Source organism: Megalobrama amblycephala, linkage group LG6 (genome assembly GCF_018812025.1).
Source record: "Megalobrama amblycephala isolate DHTTF-2021 linkage group LG6, ASM1881202v1, whole genome shotgun sequence".
NCBI classification, from domain to species: Eukaryota; Metazoa; Chordata; class Actinopteri; order Cypriniformes; family Xenocyprididae; genus Megalobrama; species Megalobrama amblycephala.
In genome coordinates, this window is record NC_063049.1 from 16,639,258 (window position 1) to 16,660,984 (window position 21,727).

At 37.0% G+C, this 21,727-nt stretch overlaps 2 protein-coding genes across 4 annotated transcripts in view; both read right to left on the reverse strand.

The window, feature by feature from the left end:
• Positions 1-10,155, reverse strand: part of tnfsf13b (TNF superfamily member 13b) — an 11,112-nt gene extending 957 nt beyond the window's left edge. Inside the window, exons 1-7 of one of the 2 annotated variants that reach the window (XM_048193127.1) lie at positions 9,842-10,155; positions 9,471-9,751; positions 7,256-7,343; positions 6,780-6,836; positions 965-1,089; positions 688-838; positions 1-85 (exon numbers count right to left, since the gene is read on the reverse strand). The exon at positions 1-85 is cut by the window's left edge and continues 957 nt beyond it. In XM_048193127.1, the coding sequence (XP_048049084.1) occupies positions 1-85; positions 688-838; positions 965-1,089; positions 6,780-6,836; positions 7,256-7,343; positions 9,471-9,740 (776 nt within the window). In that variant the 5' untranslated portion in view covers positions 9,741-9,751; positions 9,842-10,155. Of the gene's footprint in view, positions 86-687; positions 854-964; positions 1,090-6,779; positions 6,837-7,255; positions 7,344-9,470; positions 9,752-9,841 lie in introns of both variants that reach the window. The other variant, XM_048193126.1, reaches the window with a different exon arrangement.
• A 366-nt stretch (positions 10,156-10,521) lies between these two features.
• abhd13 (abhydrolase domain containing 13) lies at positions 10,522-20,638 on the reverse strand. Of its 2 annotated transcripts, none has more exons than XM_048193124.1 (2): positions 20,461-20,638; positions 10,522-15,364 (listed from the first exon to the last, which is right to left on the reverse strand). In XM_048193124.1, the coding sequence occupies exon 2, from the start codon at positions 15,315-15,317 to the stop codon at positions 14,304-14,306; it is 1,014 nt and encodes a 337-aa protein (XP_048049081.1). In that variant the 5' UTR covers positions 15,318-15,364; positions 20,461-20,638; the 3' UTR covers positions 10,522-14,303. The 2 variants fall into 2 exon arrangements, with proteins under 2 accessions (XP_048049081.1, XP_048049082.1); XM_048193125.1 differs by lacking the exon at positions 20,461-20,638 and adding an exon at positions 20,119-20,453.
• Positions 20,639-21,727: the final 1,089 nt, after the last annotated feature.

The following is a 21,727-nucleotide window of genomic DNA, read 5'->3' on the forward strand; positions in this document are numbered from 1 at the left end:
GTGGAATCCCCATCCAGAGAGATATTTGCATGGGTACGAGGTATCAGAAGCTCCAGTCTGTCCCCAGAGTCCAGTTTCACTACACCTGTATATCACATTCTCAGTTACATTCATTTGTAATAGTATATACATTATATATTTATTCAAATATGCATTGCATTTCTATGAGACATTTTCATCACCTTGATACTATTATTCTCAGACGTTCACTGTTCAAAATACACAATTAGAGGAAAAAAAAAAAACTCTTTGGCTACTTCTGGCCTTGCTGACTGTGTGAAAACTAATGTTGTCAAGTCTCATGTGTCAAGAACATGTCTGGGTTATGGTTTTAACTGAAAGCCACAAGAATGTAAAAGGAAATTACATTTTGCTAAAAGAAAATTAAACTTATTTTTGGACCATTACGTTTCCTGTTACAGTTCCTTGTTACTGTAATGCAAAAAAAAAAAAAAAAACCCCACCAAACATATTCTTATTACTGTAATGACTAAAATAAAAATTGCAATTTATACAGTAGCAATAGTAATTTTGAGGAAATCTGCTTAATTGTATAACAATGGATAAAGGATAATACCACAATGCAAAAAAAAAAAAAAAAAAAAAATTTTTTATGAAATTCACCCAACTTTGCACTTTGTAACTCATTTGTGACACTGATAAAGTAGCAAGACTTTTCACACTCACCTCCGGTGTAGCAGGTGTTGAAGTGATTGACTCGATTCATGCTCTGAATACAGCGGAACAGAACGACGTGCTGACTCTCATCTCCCACAACATTTTTCTTTATACGAATCACGATGTGGCCCATAGCGAACGTCGAGTCTGTATAGTAGACCTGGGAAAATGAGAGCTTGAAATAATGAGGAGAAAACACTGAGCACGGTGTTGGAATGTCTCAAAGTTCAGTTATAAGGCCAAAAAAAGACCTCAAGAATGTATCATAAGTCGAGAATTTATATACCTGACTATAGATAAAGAAGAATCCCTCCTCTTTGATTAAAATAGTGCCCTGCTCTTCCTCCAGAGCAGAGCCGCGCTTTAGACCGACATGCCATGGGATGGCTGTGCATAACTCCAAAGCAAACTCTGACAAAAAAAAATAAATAAATAACATGTAGAAATAATGGGATATCCAATGGGAAAAACAAGAGCTGTCTCTGGCTTTGCTCATATACTGACTTGAAAGAAGGACAGGCCCAGACAAGCAAAAATGGCTCATAGTGTTAAGGGTTTCCAGTAAAGGGGTTCTAAAGCCATTTCAGAATAGTACACAAACATCAATGTCTACCATGAAGATTAGTTAACTTGTGATTTCACTCATTTTTTTCCAAAGCATAGTTTAAGTGGCGAATGCTAATGGAAAAACTAATAGACTACCTATGATAACTGTGCTTTTATGCATAATTAACGCATTATGGTGATGTATTATAATCACGTCATGATTAGGGTTGCAAAGGGGCGGAAAGTTTCCGGTAAATTTCCGGAAACTTTCCACGGGAACTTAATCTGGGGAATTTTGGAAATATTCCAATTTGGAAACTTAACAGGAATTTTATGGGAATTAATTGGAAATTTTAGAAAACTTATATAAACGTATAATATTTATATAAAATGTATCATATACAAACATAAATATAAACATTATGTTTGGTCATAACATGAAATAACAGTTATTTATTTAGCATTCAATTCATTTTAATTTTGTAAATATGTAAAATAAATATATTTTTATTGCAGCAATTGTTATGTGTTATTTATTTCAGTGTCACATGATCCTTTAGAAAACGTAATAAACGTATAATATTTATATAAAATGTATCATATACAAACATAAATATAAACATTATGTTTGGTCATAACATGAAATAACAGTTATTTATTTAGCATTCAATTCATTTTAATTTTGTAAATATGTAAAATAAATATATTTTTATTGCAGCAATTGTTATGTGTTATTTATTTCAGTGTCACATGATCCTTTAGAAATCATTCTAATATGCTGATTTGATACTCAATTATCAATGCTGGAAACAGTTGTGCTGCTTAATTTTTTTTTTTGGAACCTGTAATACTTTTTAATACAGCATTTATTCAAAATAGAAATCTTCTCTAATCTTTTCTAACAATATCACTTTAATATCACTTTTTTTTATCAATTTCACACATAGTTGCTGAATAAAAATATTAATTTCTTTAAAAAAAAATAAAAATAAATACTGACCCCACAATTTTGAACGGTAGTGTATATTGTTACAAAATATTTCTATTTTGAATAAATGCTGTTCTTTACATTTTTTTTTTTCATCAAAGAATTCTGAAAAAAGTATCACAGGTTATAAAAAATATTAAGCAGCACAACTGTTTCCAACACTCATAATTGAGTATCAAATCAGCATATTAGAATGATTTCTGAAGGATCATGTGACACTGAAGACTGGAGAAATGATGCTGAAAATTCAGCTTTGCATCACAGAAATAAATTATATTTTAATGGTTTTCTATTTTAATATACATTATTTTAAATTGTTGTTATATTTCACAATATTACATTTTTTTTTTCTGTATTTTTGATCAAATTTTCATGTTATGGACTGGGGGAATGCACAGTGCATGTAGCGGGTGTGGCCTCAATAGCCCAGCAGTAAGTAGTGTGCTGTGTGAATGTGCAGGGTAAAAATTCAACTGAAATTGCATTAAATCTGGTTGTTTTAACCAAAATTATGCTGCAAGATGTTTTTTTTTTTTTTTCAACATTTAAGTACCCTGTTATATATTTTGTAAATTCCCTGTTTATTCCCATTAATCCCATGGAAAGTTTCCAGCTTTGAAAATTCCCAGAATTTTGCAACCCTAGTGATGATGCAGGCAGTGTTTCAATTAGTCCAACATAACGCTGTCTACTGTTAAATTTTTTTTTTCATTGATGTCAACTTTGTTATCAAAAACATATTGTAATCTAAATTACTAAAAGGATGTTAATTGGCATAAACGTGCGCAGAGTGCTCCCTTTAAAATCACTAAAAAGCTGTCACTCATCTCAGTTCATTGCGATCTCACAAAGTTCCATTATAATCAATGAAGCTGTCTACACTGCACAATTAATCTCTTATTTACAGTACATAATGTCTACACTTTGTTTGTTGTAATGAGTCAGCACTGAACAAAAACTCTGACTAATTTAAACACCTCTGAATGGCCAGTTGCATTCAAGAGATCAACAAACCTGTCTGTGATTGGCTTCACTGCTTAACGCTGCAAAAATATGTTGTAAAAAGAAACCTGTGATGCTCTCCAGAGTGCGAACACAAATACACACTGGATCATTTGTCAAATCAGTTTTGCCAATATGATATTATTACAGTATCAACCACCGTAGAACCGGGCCTGCCTCCTGCCTCTTGTGCGACGACCCCCATCATTTTACGCCCTAGGCCTGTCACCTATGCCACGGGCCGGGCCTGCTTTAAAGTTTAAATATCCTTCAGTAAAAGTCTAAACATGATAGATTTATAAAATAATCTGAGCTGAAATTGACTTGCATGTAAAGCAACAAATCATAGTTCATTTTGTTCTGCGTCATGTTTAGGGGTGTGAAAATGTAACGTCAATGTCCCTACAATAACAGACCGGCGTGTAAAACTTATGGATGTATTTTAAAGGTGACCTATTATGCCTCTTTTGTAGTCTGGGTAAACCCAGCCTGATGTGCCGGCGATTTGATTTCGCTCGGCAACTCAGTCTGGAAACCCGTGCATTCACTTCTGCTGCGCTGTTACACTTTTGCGGGAACCAATCACAGACTGGCTTGTCCACCTTGCTCGCTATTGGCGGGTATAACACGATGACGATAGAGAAGCGACGGCAAGCAGCTTTCAAACTCTATCTGATCTACCCGTCTCTCGCACGACCGTCACTCCAAAATAACAATGCACAATCACAGTGACGCCGATTGTGTTAAGCATTTACCTTATCTGAGAGAAATGTAGCAGAGCGTTGACTCCGACAGTCACTTCATAGGAAGATTACAAACGGCGATTGATGACACACGACGATTCTCTGCTGTTATTTTGGTGGTTTGCTTCACGATGTGAGTACAGGACTCTTTTACTTCAATGCCCCTTGATGGTAGACAATATTTTTATTATTTGCTCTATATGTTTCGTCTCCCTGCTTCTTGAATCTCGCGGCGCCTGAGCTGACTGGAAATCTTTTTGGTTGTCATGACAATGAGGTAGTTTAGGGCGGCTATATTCCGCGTTCATTTACACTGAACCAGAACAGTATCAGAGTCGCCTTTCAACCTCTCGACGAAGCTGAATGACTTCTTTAGTTAGCAAACAAATTGCTCGAGTGGGTGTAAATACCGATCACTTTCATGTTTTTTTGCACAACCTGCAAAAATCGCTCGATGCTGATTGAGACACGGTAAACCTGTCTGGAGTTTTCGCATCGCTCTACAAAGTACGTCACCCGGATCGTTGATCTGATTGGTTGAAGGACTATCCAATTGCGTGACTAATGCTCGTTGATCACGCCTCTTGTGCAGTAGAAAATACATAGCAAACTCCCCAGACCAATGTTCAATTTTAAATTGAGCTTGGTCTGGTGATAGCCAGACTACCTCTTTTGACAAGACGTAATATAATTCTCTGGTGTCCCCAGAATGTGTCAGTGAAGTTTCAGCTCAAAATACCCCACAGATCATTAATTTTAGCTTGTCAAATTTACCCCGATTTAAGGCCAAAACACACCAAGCTGACGCTGACGATCTAGTGGCGACGAAAGCAGACTGTGGGGTTGGCTCACGTCGGCAGCGTCTGTGTCCACAGTTGGCCTGACACACCAAACCAACGCTAGACAACCGACGGCCAAGTAGCACGTCAGTTCTGCGCCTGCGTGAGATGAAATGCCTTTCCGAATCAGTAGGTGGCAGTATCTGAACAGCCAATCAGAATGCTCAGATGGCCTGACGGACCGACGAGCTCCGACGTCAATTCAACATTTCGAATCGGCCGAAAAAAAGCAGATGAGGACCAACTTCAGCCAACAGTGTGAAACACACTGAGAAAACTTGAAGAAAAACTGCCAGACGGCAGACCGTCGGCTTGGTGTGTTCCTGCCTTTAGGTGTGAGCAAAATCAAGCCGTCTTTGTGGGTGGGTTGCTTTAAATGCAAATGAGCTTGTGCTCCCCGCCCCCAAGATCGCTCGTCATTCCAATACACTGAGGCATACATAATACAGAAGCTCACACAGCAAATATAACTCGTAAAATGGATCATTAAACTGTTCTTGATGCAGCATATAGCATGGGTATGGCATGTATTGTGGATGTTTGCTAAAATTCGATTCTGAATGATTTTGATAGTGTGCTGCACGGCTAACGTGGCTAAAGCTACTCACTGTTGAAGAGACTCAATAAGAATGAAGATGCGTTTATGAATTATACAGACTACACATGTTTTTGGGGTAAAAATAAAAATAACGAAATGGTTCTGGTTTCCGTGAATACAGTAAGAAACAATGGTAACTTTAGCCACATTTAACAGTACATTAGCAAAACATGCTAACTAAACACATTCAGGAAACTGGATCGGTTGGTATCGATCCATCTTTGAGAATCAATTTCTGTGCAATTCCTGTGTTTTACTGACGATCGTGTGAAGCATTCTAGTGTTAATGACTTACACATACTGGTATATGAATCAGTGAGAATGTTTACATAGCTGAGACATATCAGGAGCTCAGGGACGGTCGTTTTTGAGTACTGCTGTCCTGCAGAGTTTTGCTCTGACACAATGCACCTTCCTTCACACAGCTTTAGTAATCTTGAAGACATTTAAGTGTGTTTGATCAGGGTTGTAGCTAAAAAGCTGCTGCTGCTGCACTCCAGGACCAGTGTTACTCGTCGCTTACGAAAACAATGGTGGAGCCGTGGGTGGAAACATACAGATTCAGGGGGCGGTAATATTACAATAAGATCCCCTTCCTACGTCACAAGGGGAGCAAAATCAGAACGGCTCGATTTGTCTCATGCTTGCAGAGAAAGGCTTACCAAAAACAAGTTACTGGGTTGTCCTTTTTCACATTTTCTGTGCTGTAGATGCACCAGAGACACGATTATAGCACTTAAACATGGGAAAAGTCAGATTTTCATGATATGACCCCTTTAAAGAGTCTATGCCATGAACTTTACATACTTTTGAAAACCCAGCGTTTAGTTGATCCTGATAAGCGCTCATTGTCACATTTATAAACACGACGGCTTTCTTCTTCCATGAGGGGGTTTGGCATCACGACGGCTTTGTTTCCAGGAGGGCCGTTAAAGAACATAAAACACTGTAGGATACATCCAATCAGATATTGACTTCGAAACTCCTGAAGAGTTTCCAATTTTGGGTGCCATTTGCATCAGACGTTCAGTTTGTGGGTGTGATTTCTGAGGCTGATATGACTGAACACCCGACAGAAGTCACGGACATGTTAAAAGATGTCATGTGTTGATTCATTTATCACCCTGGAGCCACAAGGTTTCAGACGTTCAGAACATGTCATTGCAGGTCAGTTATAACAAATGCTCTTTTTGGACTGGGAATGAAGTGTAGAAAGTTACATTGTGTTTTCATAGTACAGTGAACTCTTTTATAGGAACAACAAGGTAATTGATAAAATTGGTAAAATGTATCACTTGAACACAATTTAGCTATGAGTTATTCTAGATAACAGTATACGCCAAAACACGTTTATAATACTATGATTTTACAAACTCCTTCAGTACCTTTCTGGAAGGTTTTCTTCCTGTTGTCTGCCATCATCTGTAAGCATGCCTGGGATTCTGTGGAAGGGCAGAGGAGTTTAAAACACACAAGAAAAACAGAAATGAATTGTATTCACATACCGTAAATGTACATGTATTCTTATTACACATTTCTTAATTGCAAGCATTTTCTGTAGCTGTCAGTAAGAGATGAGAATGATTACAGTGTTAATTTTTGCATTCAGTGACTCATAGTGTAACAGGATATGCAAATGTGTAATGGTGCACTTTTGCACAATGTGCATGTTTTTTTTGTTATATAGATATTAAGTGGTTTTAATCTTACACCATCTGTGCTCTGCATCACTCCTGTCAGTAAACACAAATAACCCACAGCTTAACACTAAAAAAAAGAAAGAAAAAAAGAAAGAAAAAAAAAAAAAAAAAAAAAAACCCAAGACAAGTGCATCATAGAATAAGCAGAAGTGTGGGCTTGCCTGCTTTTTTTGAGACATGCCCCAGACTCCTTTTTGACATGGCAACACTGTCTGTTGTGGTATCATCCATCTCAGTCTGCTGCAGATACTGTAAACAGATGACCAAAAATCCCACTGAATAAAAACAGCTTAGGTATTTTCTACAAGCTTAAGTGTGTTATAAGAACGTAAATTATAAAGCTGGTCACTGTGTCAGGCTGATGATGATAAGGCCCAAAAAATGCCCAAAATATATCTTCATTTAGGCTTGTCATAGTTAAACCAAATATATTACATATATTTCTTATGTATAGGGACATGCTTTAAAGGGATATGTTAGAAGCTAGTTATTTTACTTTATAAAGTTTAAATATGGTTATTTTTCTTTCAAAAACCCGTCACCCATCTTTGTTTCAGAAGGCCTTTATTAACCCCCTGGAGCCATATGGATTATTTTTTATGATGGATGGATGCATTTTTTGGGGGGCTTCAAAATGCCCCCTGTTCACTACCATTATAAAGCTTGGAAGAGCCAGGATATTTTTAAATATATCTCCAATTGTGTTCATCTGAAAAAAAGATATATACACCTAGGATGGCTTGAGGGTGAGTAAATCATGGGATAATTTTCTTGACAACCAACATATTGACAACATTTCAAACATACATACATTAAAAAGAAAAAAAAAAAGATAAAGTCAATTTAACACAATTACATACATGGGGTAAGTTGTCAATTTTAAACACAACTGAAACAGCAAAATAATTATGCAACACTAAATCATTCATTAAAACAACAAAAAAGTCATTTCTAACCTACAAAAAATGTCAAAATAAGAGGTAACACTTACAAAACACTAGTTCAGTGTCCTTATTACATGTTGCAATGTACTTATTAGTAATAACTGTAAAATGTGCATAATTACATGCAACTAACTCTAAACCAAACCCTGATGCTGTTAATAGACCCTTTGCACATTTCTGGGTTTCTCAGGAGCGAAAGTCGTCATAGTTGGGTAAAATTCTATAGCAGTGAATGAGAGAATTAAATATATTTTTTGTGTTTCCATTTGCTCATATAGCAAAAGAAAAACTCCACAATAGTGTTTTTACAACTTTCATAAATAGGAAAAAAATAGAGAGCGATTGATAACGGTCTTAGAAAAACCCTCACAGCAGTGTTAACTACATTTTTGTAATTTGATGCAAAGGTAATATAATACTAAGTATATTTTTATAAATGTACATATGTTTTTTAAAAAAAAAATGAAAATATAAAAAAAACTTTGCAGGATTTACGATATTGATGACTGTTAAAACGCGTCATCACAGTCCGTGAAAAGGGTATATTAATATTACTCAGTACCTAATTGTATAATTACAGGAACACCTTAAAATAAAGCGTAGCCAAAATAAGGTTCACTTTCTTACACAAAAGTCATTTAGATATGATGATATTGGAAAAGAGTTTATAGGGCACGTGCTCTCCTAATTTTGACGGTTTTGAACTACAGGGTTCATACAGATACTGTAAAATGAACTTCCAGGACTTTTAAAGGACTTTTCAAGCACTACTTTTTTGGTTTTCAAGGACTACAATCAGAGATCTCACTTATCAAACAAGATCTTTATTATCTTTCAAGTTCTTAAAAAAAAATGGTAAATAGATAAATAAAAATAAACCAATAAAAACAAATGGTACAAATAAAGTGCAGCACATGCAATGACTGTGGATTTTTTCCCCCTCCATATATTCCCATGAATATATGATTGACCTGAATCTTGGATATTTATATGAGCAATATCACACTCATAGCCATGCAAAATGGTTCTATATGTATATCAGATGGGCTGCAGCATTAATTTGGTGTGAAAAGATTGTTTTATCGATAAAATTAAACACTAATATCATATAATGTCTTTCAATAATTCAAGCACTTTTCAAGTACCGTTTCATAAATATGGCTGTTTTCAAGGGTTTTCCAGGACTTAAATTTCAAAAAGTCAAATTCAAGTACTTCAAGCACCTTGTATAAACCCTGGAACTAGGAGTTTTAAACAAACATACAAAATTACTGTTGGACTCTTTGAATCCAAACCTTAAAGTTACAGAGATACAACCTTTGAGACAACTTTCCCATGTAATAACTAACTGCCATTTATGCAATTCCTTCAAATCATCAATTACAAAACAATTCTTTAGAAGGACATTTGATGTATGTATTGTGGTCCAAACCTCAATTCTGTCTTTGATCTCTTCATGCTCATGCTGATGAGTTTGCTTCTCCGCCCCATTCATGGGTTCTTCTATCATCCCGCTTTGCTCCTCTCTCTTGCGGACCACCTCGGCCCTCAAACCCTCCACCTCAGCCTGCAAGGCCAGCACATGGTACAAGGAGATCACAGACAGGGAGGAAGAGGTGATGGCAGTGACAACCAGCACCAGAAACAGCCAAGGCAGCCTTCTCCTTTCACCCCGACCTGGACCAACATCCTCAGCAGGCATGGTGGAACAAACTTTTAGGGGAAATGGAATATTAGTTACTAAATGTTTTTAGTAACTAATGTTTTACTAAAAGCTTTATTTCTGTAAAGATCTCAACCCACCTCAAAACATGACTACAATCGATAAGGATCCTCACAATGAGATGTTTGTACTTAGAACGAAGCTCATCTGGAGTTCTTCGTTATGCTTGCTGGGTCCAATTCATCTTCATATGGCACGAACCAATCATCTTCATATCCCTCTGAAGCTCTTAGCACAAGTTTCTTTCAGAACAATCCCGGATCAGACCTTTTACACAACTACCCTTGCTCTTCAAGCTGATATTTGTTGATATGTAATTGAGTAAGACTCCTGAGATCTACAGTTGAAGTCAAACTTAGTATGAAAGCAACTGTACTCACCAAAAAAAATGTCCTGTCTGTTACAAGTCTCCAGCCAACAGTCTGGTTTTCGTATCCCTTTCCTGCCAAGCCGTCCACACCCTCTGTATTTAACACTGCACTGCAACCGAAAGTTGCTTTGTCACCACTTACTTTGTTCCGACAAACTGCGTCAAAAGCGTGAAGAGAATTGGCAGATAAATGAAAATGTCAGGCTTACATATACAAGTCATATATTAATAGCACATAAGAAAGTATACAAATGACAGTGACAAACCACAACGGAAGCTGTTCCTGGTAAAGAATCAAACAAAAAACAAAAAAATAACAGGTTAGCTCTTTTTAAAGTGAAAACCAGAAACAGGAACCAGCAGCTACAAACAGACTCTTTTGCAGACAAGTTATCAGAAGGGTTTGATTTCTTTATTGCATGTCACCACACAGAAAATAGAAAGTGTGATTCAATTGTATGTACATGAACACATGATTCAAATAGAAAATCCATAGCTCAAAACACAAATGTTGAAAGAATAAGAAAACCCTCCTTGCACATTCACAACTGAATCTTTCCGCTCTGCTATTTACTGTAAAAAGCAAATACAAAACATGAGCAGCGCTTTATATTATTTCATATATTCAGTTTATGAACAAAATGAAATGAGATTTCAACATACAAACTAGCCCCAGAGAATGGCCAGAACATGCCAATGGAGTATTAGTCAAATCTCTAAAGTAGTATTTTCATTATTTTATCATATCAGCATCTTTGTTCCAAGGTTTACACTCAACCACACAGACAATCAATAAGGTATCATGGCACGTCACTTTGAGTTCAACTAAATGACACATCGCAAATGATATATATGAATTATTTCCTCATAAGGTTTAGAGGCAGTTCTTATGAATTGGGCCTATGTGATCAATAATGACCATTACAAATATTTCTTTTAAAATCAAAAGGTCAATAAACTGATATACAAAAGTACTGATGTATTGAAACCACAAAAATCCCAGTGTCTTGGGAACTTTTTCCTCTTGCATTGGCTGGTTCCACTTCTTACTCACGTACAACTCTCCTGTTTCTACATAACTAACAACACTAGACATAACTAAAGACATCTAGGCTCAACTGTGCTACTATACGATCTTTTAAACACCCTCGAGAACCTCGGGTCGAAAAGAATTTGCCGAATCCCGAAAGATGGACTTTGGAAGCCTGACATAACCTCTTGTTTGAAGATATCAATAGTTGCATGCAAACTGACATAGGATCACTCTGCCTTGAAATCTGTTATCTTAACATTCACAGGCTGTTTTCACGCATTACAACAGATGTGAGCGTAAAGTGCAAAATGTGCTGAATAAAGCATGCAATAATTACAGACTAGGTTGTGCACTGATCCAACACTATATAATGGGCAAGGTTTGCAAAGTCCACCTTTTATTGGGTGCTCGACAGTCAACCACCAACGTGAGCCTACAGAAAAGACGAACCTCAATCTTTACCCCTGATTCAATATGTTAAATAGTTCATTGAAATATCTGCCATCATTTACTCTTCCAAACTCATATAACTTTCTTCTGTGGAACATGAAGACATTTTGAAGAATGTGATGGTTGCTCTTTTCCATGCAATAACAATAGTTGAGAACCAAAGCTTTCTTTTGGACTCTGAATTTTGTTCTTCACTGAGCCATCAGCTGTAGCTCTTCTTGGCGCACTCATGAGAGTTCATGAGAGAATCTTGTTGATCTGTGTCGCAAAAGAGCGATTTCTCTCTGAGAGATTTATTTACAATTCTAAAAGATTTTGTTCAAGTCATATGGAGTCAGGATACCTCAATTTTATTGAGTCCTGTTGAAGCTTCTACCTGTAACTGCATTGAAAAGAGCGACTAACGCACTCTTTAAAGTTGAAGAAAAAAGTCATACAGGTATGGAATGACATATATGGTGAGTAAATGATGACCATTTTCTTTTTTTTTTTTTTTTTTTTTTTTTTTTTGCGTGAATTAATCCTTTAAATTTTTGTGAATGTTTCTGCTTTTTAAGGGATCTGGAAAGAGTTAAAGAAAATGGATTTGACTACTGCGCAACAGTCACCAATGAACAGGTTTTTCAACGTGATCCAAACAAAACAGGTCATGGGCAGAGAACTGATGCTAAGCAGACTTGACCTGATTAAATGAAGGGAAACGTCTTATTTACACGTTGTGCAAATGGACTGTGCTTGGAACTCTGTCAAGCAGCTGTTATGTGCGATTTCACTCTTACTTCCAGAAGATAACTAAGCCTGAGAGAGAGTAAACATACTTTAGGCTTGTTGTGTTGGTATTTTCATACAGTGCTCACAGTGTACTGCAGCCCACATGAAAATCAGTAGAGAAATCTATACTTCTCACACACAGCTCCATATGCAAATCCAAAACATGGGATTAAACCACAATGAGCCATTTTCCTGAGTGGATTTTTAACCTCCCGTAAAAAAGAAGGCAGTGTGATAAAATAAAGCTCCAACACATTACGGCCGGTATAGAAGACTCAATGCATGAAATGCCATATACAAAGATGAGGGAACTAGGATCAGTTGCCCCTGGACCATTTAACTGTATTCGCTGGAATTTAAAAGGCAAAAAATGATTTCAATGAGCACTCTGTTCTGTTCCAAAAAAGTATATTACATATAAACAATATAAATAAAAAGTAATTTGTTAGGGTTGTTCAGTTTAGTAGTCCTAAAATCCAGGACTTTATGGAATAGCAGTTTATCATTCATGAGTAAAATAAGGTAACTGGTTAACATATTACATACAGTTATACTTCAAACTTGATTTTTGAAGCCGTTTTTGTTTTGTACATTACTTGAAAAAAGTTGTTTTTTTTTGTGTTTTTTTTGCAATTTGTGACCAACTTGTAGAACAAATGTGAATGCTTCATCAAGTAATGTTAACCACGGACATTAATTTACTCACAAATTTAAACCGCTATTCTAAAAAAAAGTAAAGAAAGAAATCAGCTTTCAGGGTTGGCCTACAAACTGATGTCAAGACTGAATAATTTAAGATAATAAAGTAGTTTAGAACAATGTGATTAGACATAACTATTTTCAAATTGCAGGTGTTTGGGCTTTTAGCATACATTTAAAGGGTTAGTTCACCCCAAAAATATTTTTTCATGAATTACTCACCATCACGTTGTTCCAAACCCCTAAGACTTTTGTTCATCTTTGGAACACAAATAAAATTATTTTTAATCAAATCTGAGAGTTTTCAATCCCTCCATTGACAGCCTATGCAACTACCACTTTCAAGCCCCAGAAAGGTAGTAAAGACATTAAAGTAATCCATGTGACTGCAGAGGTTTAACCTCAATTTTATGAAGTGACGCAAGTGTTTTGTTTGTATGAATAAACACAATATACCACTTATTTACAAAATATTAATCTCCAATGTGCGTTCACGAGAACACCACCATACAAGCGTGTTGTTTTGATGCGAGAGCAGACGTTGCGTGAATGAGTGTTGGATATTAATATTTTGTAAATTAAGTGGTAAATTATGTTTTTTGCGCAAACAAAACATTCGTTGCTTCGTAAAATTGAGGTTAAACCACTAGAGTCACATGGATTACTTTAATGATGTCTTTACTACCTTTCTGGGGCTTGAAAGTGGTAGTTGCATTGGGTGTCAATGGAAGGACAGAAAGCACTCAGATTTAATTTGTGTCGAAGATTAACGAAAGTCTTACAGGTTTGAAACAACATGAGGGTGTGTAATTAAAAACAGAATTTTCATTTTTGGGTGAACTAACCCTTCAAGGGTGGAAATTGCTTAAAAATGAAAAGAAAAGAAAAGAAAAGAAAAGAAAAGAAAAGAAAAGAAAAGAAAAGAAAAGAAAAGAAAAGAAAAGAAAAGAAAAGAAAAAGACCAAGAGGGCACTAAATTCTTGAGGCAGATGCATTTATACTTGATATAAAAACTGACAAAAAATATTTTAAAGGCTTAAAAAATGCAGTCTTCTCTACTGAATAAATGAAATTGCTAATAATGAATTCTTGGTGTGTGATCAATGGAAAGAAAGAGCTTAGGAAGTTGGGGAGAAGAGAAATAATATAAAAGAGAATAAATTGTACATTCTTTTTGAGAGGGTCCAGATTTATAGAGCAGTCAACAGTCGTTACTGTTCTAGATTATGGTGACGTTGGCCGTCCCCTGGGCCGTCTCTTCACTTGCATGGCTTTTAAGTAGCTCCTTCATAAACTGCTCTAGGGCAGCAAAATAACCCTGGCACTGCCAGGTGTCATTGTGCGTGCCCTCGGGAAAGATGCCGAGGCGTTTAGTCCGAGACGGAGACAGCTCGTACAGCTGTTTCATCATCACCGGGGGGATGAGTTGGTCTGATAAGCCGGAGATGAAAAGAGATGGCATACGGCAGAGCGCCACATGTCTATAGGACAGAAACTTGTTCTTGTAGCACCAGAGCGGCAGGTAACGCATGGGGAAGAAAGAGAACAGAGTGGCCGCCATGTGCGGAATGCTCAGGAAAGTGTTCTCCACCATGATGGCAGCCACTCGATGCGGGTTGCCCGATGCCAGGCGGATGGCCACCGCACCTCCCAACGAGCGGCCGAACAGCACTACCTTGGTCTTGTCGATGTCCGGCCGGGTCATGATGTAATCCAAGGTAGCCTCTGCATCCTGGTACAGTCCCTCTTCACTAGGTTCTCCTTCGCTCTTTCCGTAGCCTCTGTAGTCCACCAGAACCACGTTGGCCTTCAGGTTCACCAGCATGAGCAGTGCGTTTGGCACACGATGGCCGATGTTCCCCGCATTGCCGTGGAAATATAAAATGGTGGGAGCGGTGGCAGGGTTTTCGCCCGTGTAACGGAGCAGGATGAGATTGAGCCGCACGCCATCTTTGGTTCGGACGTACACGTTCTCATGTGGGATTCCAGTCGGCATGGGAACGTAAAGACGTGAGGACGAGGGCTGGTCGGGGAAGTAGAGCAGCACGTCCTGGAACTTGTACAGGATGCCGGCCACAGAGACCAGGATGAGTCCCAGCAGTATGAAGCCTCCGTACAGGTGGAAGGTCAGAATGAGGGCCAGCAAGGAGACGCGGCAGATTCCCCATGACCACGCGCACACGGTGAGCAAACACGCCTCAAGTGCCGCCCATAACCTCCATGGCTTCTCCATGGCAACCTTGATGACAAGAGAGTCTCCGAACTCACTGCAGGCGTATTCTGGAGAAACACAGAAGTTCAGTTTGTAAGGTCAGAAATTTTACTGTAACATCTGGAGGTGGCTAATTTTTTTTCCAAGAAGGGACAAACATTGGTAACATTTAATTTTGTTTACATAGTTACAGATGCCATTTGTTCTTACTATAGTAATAACAGTAAATTGTGCATATTTACAAGAATCTTACCTAGGGATGCACCGATATGAAAATTTTGGCCGATACCAATAATTCTTTATATTCAATAGCTGATAAATCTAAATCAAAATTTTTATATAATTTTTGAGAGCCCGATTACAAAAACAAAAGTCTCACCATTAAAAGCCATATTCCAAGAACACAATTATAATGTTCTCGTTATAATTTTATGTAGCCTATATGACAGACTTGCACTGCACAGGTTGCACTTAACTGAATTTTGAAATTTTCAATCATATTTCAAGGAATTTATGGCGTAAAGTGCGCATCTGAAGTGTCTCAGCTGAAAGAAATAATCTATTATTTATCAGCTTTAATATATCGGCCAAATTTTCTTATCTGGACGATAACAAGAACATTAAAAAATGAACAAATATTGGCCGATACCAATTTGTGCATCCCTAATCTTACCCTAACCTTAACCCACAAGTACATGTTGTTAATTAATTTTACTCAGTACTTTTATGTGTAATAATCACACTGTCAAGTCACCTTTATTTATATAGTGCTTTATACAATCGAACAATATCACCAGAGATGCACGATTCTGGATAAATTGATAATCACATTTTTTTTGTTTCAAACAGAGATCACGATTCTGAACAGACAACTAAACAAAATAACATGTAATTTACTATAAGTTCTGACAAAGTGTTAACTGCTGCAGTCTTTTTTAAAATTTTTAATAGGAATTACTTCAAAAATTGAATGATTCAATGACTCACTCATAAATACTTCACTCGTTTCATTACTGGATGAATCAGCATTTTTGAACAAATCTCTTGAATGAAAATTCAATGACAAATACATTTTTAACAGTCACTTGTCACCAACTGGTGGAGTAACGTGTAACCGATTCAATTGTTATTTGAAAGTGCCAACTTTCAAAAGGTGATTTGCTCTATTTTGATCGCTACGGTAGAAATCAGTGTTCATATCCAAACTATTATCTTTTATCCCAGTACTTCTGTGATAATATGATTATTTGTAACACAGAAAAACAATACTGTGTGGTTGAAAATAATGTTTAGCTGTTTCACACATGACAAGTGGCTCAGAGCAGTGCCAAAACAGAATGTTCTGATTTGTTTAACAGACACAGGTGAATCGTTGACATTTAAGAATGAGCTTGTGTGGGTGTTTGAATCGAGATTGTGACCTTTTAATGATTAATCGTGCAACTCGAGTAAAAAAATCAAACTTGATTATAGTAAATTTTACAATAAATTCAACTATATTAAATGTAAAAATAAATAAATAAACTTTTATTCTCAATTCAAAATTAAAACAATTCATTTTATAAAATAAATAAAAAGAGATGAATATGAAATGAAGATATGGCATGCTTTTTCCTATTCCCCCTCTACTTGTGATATGGGCCAAATCAAAGGTCATAGTCATCATCATCACAGTCCAACTTTATCCCACTGGCCCTGATTTGGGCATCTCTGGTTTTACTATGGTAGATACATTTTAGTAGTTATCACGTGGCAGGACATCTTAACATTATTTACATGCGAGAGCAAGAAAGAAACATGGATTCATGTGAAAACACTAGTCAAGATGAGGAAAAACTTGTGAAGTCAATGTGAATGGCCGCTCACAACTTATTTCGCTTCCTTAATTTTACATATCAGCAAGAAGAAATGTAAGGTTGGACCCATTTTGTCCATTGGGAACTGATTAGGTCATGAAAAGTGGGTGATACCAACCAGAATACAGACCTGAGTATGACTTTGCTAAACCTAAACAGCTATTTGGCTGTTGGCTAACATTATCCAATAACCTGTAAGAGACTAATCGCAGATATGCGCCACGAAGAACACAATGCAGCTCTATGGACTAGGATAAAGGTATGATGAATTATTTTTTCATGTTTAGAGGGCTAGATAATTATTGTTATTATTTGTCACCAGTTGCAGTTCAAGCTGTTCTAACTTTCTATTATATTATGCATCTCTTAAACGAGTCGTAATGTGTGTGTGTTATTATACTCAAGCATGATTAATTACTTTTGGTAGTGGTGGTATCATGGTGTCTTGTCTGTATTCATGGTAAAATGGCTAAAATTGTGTATCTATGACGTATTTATATCTGGTGAGTTAAAACTTGTTTATTTCATGGATAGCGATGAGTCAAATTTTCAAAAATGTTGGCCTAGGCAATTTTCCTTTTTGTTTTATGTAGTAATATTATTTAATGCTCTGCCATCTGTATTTGCTCAGCTTTTATTTTCATAGTTGTAGTAGTGACAGGTTTGTCTAGGGTCCGACAAGTATGTGACTAGGCCAAAGCTGGGTATACTTTGTGTTCTCTTTCTGTTTGGTTCCCATTTCTTTTCAACTATTTACATTACAAAACTGACTGTTTTTACCTGAATACTCACCAAGATGGGCATTTAGACATTTTTTTTTTTTTTTTTTTTTTTTGTGTGTGTGTATTTGACCATTTAAGCGCAATAAGCCAGGAAAAACAACTAAATTTGGTACTTACAAGCTGTCTGAGAGGCAGCTTTATGAGAGCGCAACTTATCAGCGGTGCTTATCATGCTTTTGGTGTGAGTGCGAAACCTGCAGGAATTAGTAAAATTATGCACAATACAAGCACTATTCAACCAAAGGGAATGAGATGAGTGAGTGAGAGGAGGCAGGTGTGTGTCAATTAGCCGTCCAGGAGAATAGAGCAAGAATGCGCAGCTGGTATCGGTGTATCAGTACTGGAGAAAAGGAGTATTGGAACAGTTTCAGATAGATATTTCAGTATCGATACATGTGTGTCAGTAACTGAGGCCTGTTAAAACACTGAGGAATCTATAGCCTACACATTATTATATGTCTTTCCTCTCATGTCACTTCAGTGCTTCCCACACATAGACTTTACTTGGGCAGGCAGCCCAGGTATATTTGGAGACACATTTATGCTTTTATTATTTTTATCCTCTTATACTTTTGTATCCGCCCAAGATAATGAAACCACCCGCGATCGATTAACTAGTGGAAAATCTCCCTTGGCCCTAAGCGTTTCGTACCTGCTCGTTCTGTGCGCGAGAACTATTTACTCCCGCTAACATATCCACGTGCACTGCAAAGTCACAAGGCGGCGCTGTTGCGCGTTCTACACTTCTACAGGCTCGCACAACAGCGCTTCAGACTGCTTCAAAGTGATTCTCAATAAATGAAAAGCGCGGATTTATGCCAAGCGATTGCTAATGAACTCAAGTTGATGAATAATGACAATGTCTACTTTATGGATGTCACAGATCCTCCCTGTCCTGGACTACAACTCCCATCATCCTCCTCGTCTCTCACCTGCACGCACTTCCCAATCAGCACTCCATCACGGATTCCCGACACCTGGATCACCTCATCATCTCTCCTTTATAATGGACTCTCACTCTGCACTCCCTTGTCGGTTATATTGTTTATCTTATGTTGTGTTGTGACCTTTCTTCTATGATTAAAACCCCGTTGTTATGTTGAAGTCCGTGCCTGTGCCTCTCTATACCACACAACTGTAACAATGGCCTTTATATAATATTTTTTAGACGGTTGTAAGAATCTGAAGGATCAGCCCGCATTTCAAAATAAGAGTCCTGGTGTATTTCGGGCTTGTTTATAATTAAAAGTCAAAGTTCTTTTTTTTTTATTTCTTCTGGGCATTATTGGTATTTTGGTTATTTATTTATTTATTTTATTTTATTTATTTATTTTTTTTTTTTTTTTTGAGTAATGTCTTTTTTTTACAATGGAAGTCAATGGTGACCAAAACTGTTAGGCCTACCAAACTTATTCAAAATATATTTTCCAGAGAATAAAGAAAGTCATACAGGTTTGGAATGATAAAGGAGAGTAAAATGAGACAGATTTTTGTTGTTGTTGTACTATCTCTTGAATATATATTTTAACTTCGAATATGTTCCATATAATTTGACTATTTTACAACAACCTTGAATGTGGCTCATCCAATCAGAAAAAGCTGGAACTATTTGTGTTAAAATCTTTATCTTTTTTGTCCCGCTTGCTTTTCTCCACTTATTTTCCAAATAGAAATTTCCAAATAGAAAGAGAAAATAATCAAGATGAAGTGCTTTTCATCTGTTAAGTACTTAAATCACCGGATTATCCAAAAAGCAGGTATTAACATGGTTAAGTAACATATAAACAATTTCTGTTAAAACTCCAGCAACTAACTGTGAGCAATTTTCAGTTATTTATATACTGTCAATAAATAAATAACTATATTGTGATATACGCAGATGCCACGATATAAAATGACTTACTTACTGTAATATAAGATTTGGGTCACATCTCCATGACATATACTGACGTACCATTGTATTACCCTTTTATATAATCCTTGTACCATGGTAGCACCACAGTACTTTTTTTAGAAGCAGAGAACAAGAGCAAATCATCTAAACACACACAGAGATAAATACTATGTTATTTCAGATGTTATCTGATGACACAACACAGTGCTGTCTGAAGCCCTCAGGGTGTTTAGGGACCAAGTCCAGTCTTGACCAATCCAATTACACTGAAATGCAGATGCAGTACTCACTTATTCATCTATACTGAACATTTAGAGTTCCCAAATAGAGCCGTTTTCCCAGATCAACATTACTTTCGCCATGCAATTCAACAGAAAAGCAGCAGTACCACGACCTGACCCCAATATCAAATCATACAGCAGATCCGCACTTCGCTTTTCAGCCAGCTGTTGACATCGTGAGACAGAAACACCCTGAAGTCCAAACCCAGCTGACAGGAATCATAAACACGACGATGACAGATTGATGTTGACAGCAGCTTTTCCCTCTAGACTTCATGTACTGCACAGCTAATACAGCTGCTAGCCATTTCTAACACACATCTGAGGGCAGTCTGATAGAAAACTACTCACATCTATCGCATTCTTTAGCGGCACATCTTCAGAGAGCTGAGCTTACGAGCAGGTGAAAGGGTCATCTATACGAGCATCCCGTGAAATAACAGCTGATCCACTATGGCTAGCAGCAAATCTAGCCGGACTGCTGCTGTACACTGGTGTCGCTTCTAGGAAGTTCCGGGCGGAAACACCGGAACCTTCTGCTAACGGCCAACACGTTCTACGAGTTCAATATTCATGCAAATAGCCCTGTGCATAAAGTTGCAATTATTAAATTGTATACCTTTATACATTTAAAATACATGTGATAACTAATGCCCTAATGTGATATTAATGAAAATACATTTCCTTAGTAGCTGACTCTGTGCTATAGTCAGTTTGTGTGTGCGTGTGTGTGTTTTAGCCTGTTAAACAGCTATAGAAAAAAATGCCTGGTGATATCAGTGCTGGGCAACGCCCCAGCTAACAAAAATATGATCTAAGAACGTTTTGCTATTTCCATTAATATACGTTAATATACATTCCATTAATATACTATACATGAACGTTGTATAAATGGCAGTTTTGTGCTGTGTTGAGAACTTTATTGAAGACCAGATAGCAATTCTAACTGCAAAGTTCTGAAAATGTTCCCTGTTAGCTGGGTCTGGCCCTCAAGATCCACTTTCCTGCAGTTTTAAACCTTGCATCACCTGAAACGTTCTAGTAATCCTGAAGACCTTGGTCAGGTGTGTTTGTTTAGGTTTATTGGAGCTAAACATTGTAGAAAAGTGGATTTTGAGGGCCAGAGATGCCCATACCTGTATTAGTATTTAGAAGTACTTTAAGTTTTATACATTGAGAAATTGTGTTTTTGTGAAGAGCCATCTGAGTGGTGTACATAAGGGATGAAGACTGTACTCATAATAGTTTTCTAAAAAAATTATTTATAATTTTTAATTATATGGTGCGGGTCACCCCCTCAGTTTTGCCATGTTGAAATGACAGTGTTTCACTTTATGTCATAGAGCCTCTGTAGATATGCTATAGCAACAAACAATAAGAGCAGAAAGAGAGAAAGAGCAAAAATTTGACAATGAACACCAATTTTCATGCTTTACCGGAGACAGTGGGAGAATCAGTACCAGTATTAGTAAATCAGTAAAAGCAGAAAAGAGCTTAAGACAGAAAGACAAAGCCACAAATGAGAATAATATACAGCAAGATACAAGGTGGAAAGATCTGATGACGGAGTTGTGACGCCCATGTTTCTTCTTTTTTGTTGAACAGGTAAGTGAATTAA

Bases quoted from the DNA above. Each gene is read 5' to 3' on its own strand.
- abhd13 (XM_048193124.1), bottom strand. From the start codon at position 15,317: ATGGAGAAGCCATGGAGGTTATGGGCGGCACTTGAGGCGTGTTTGCTC.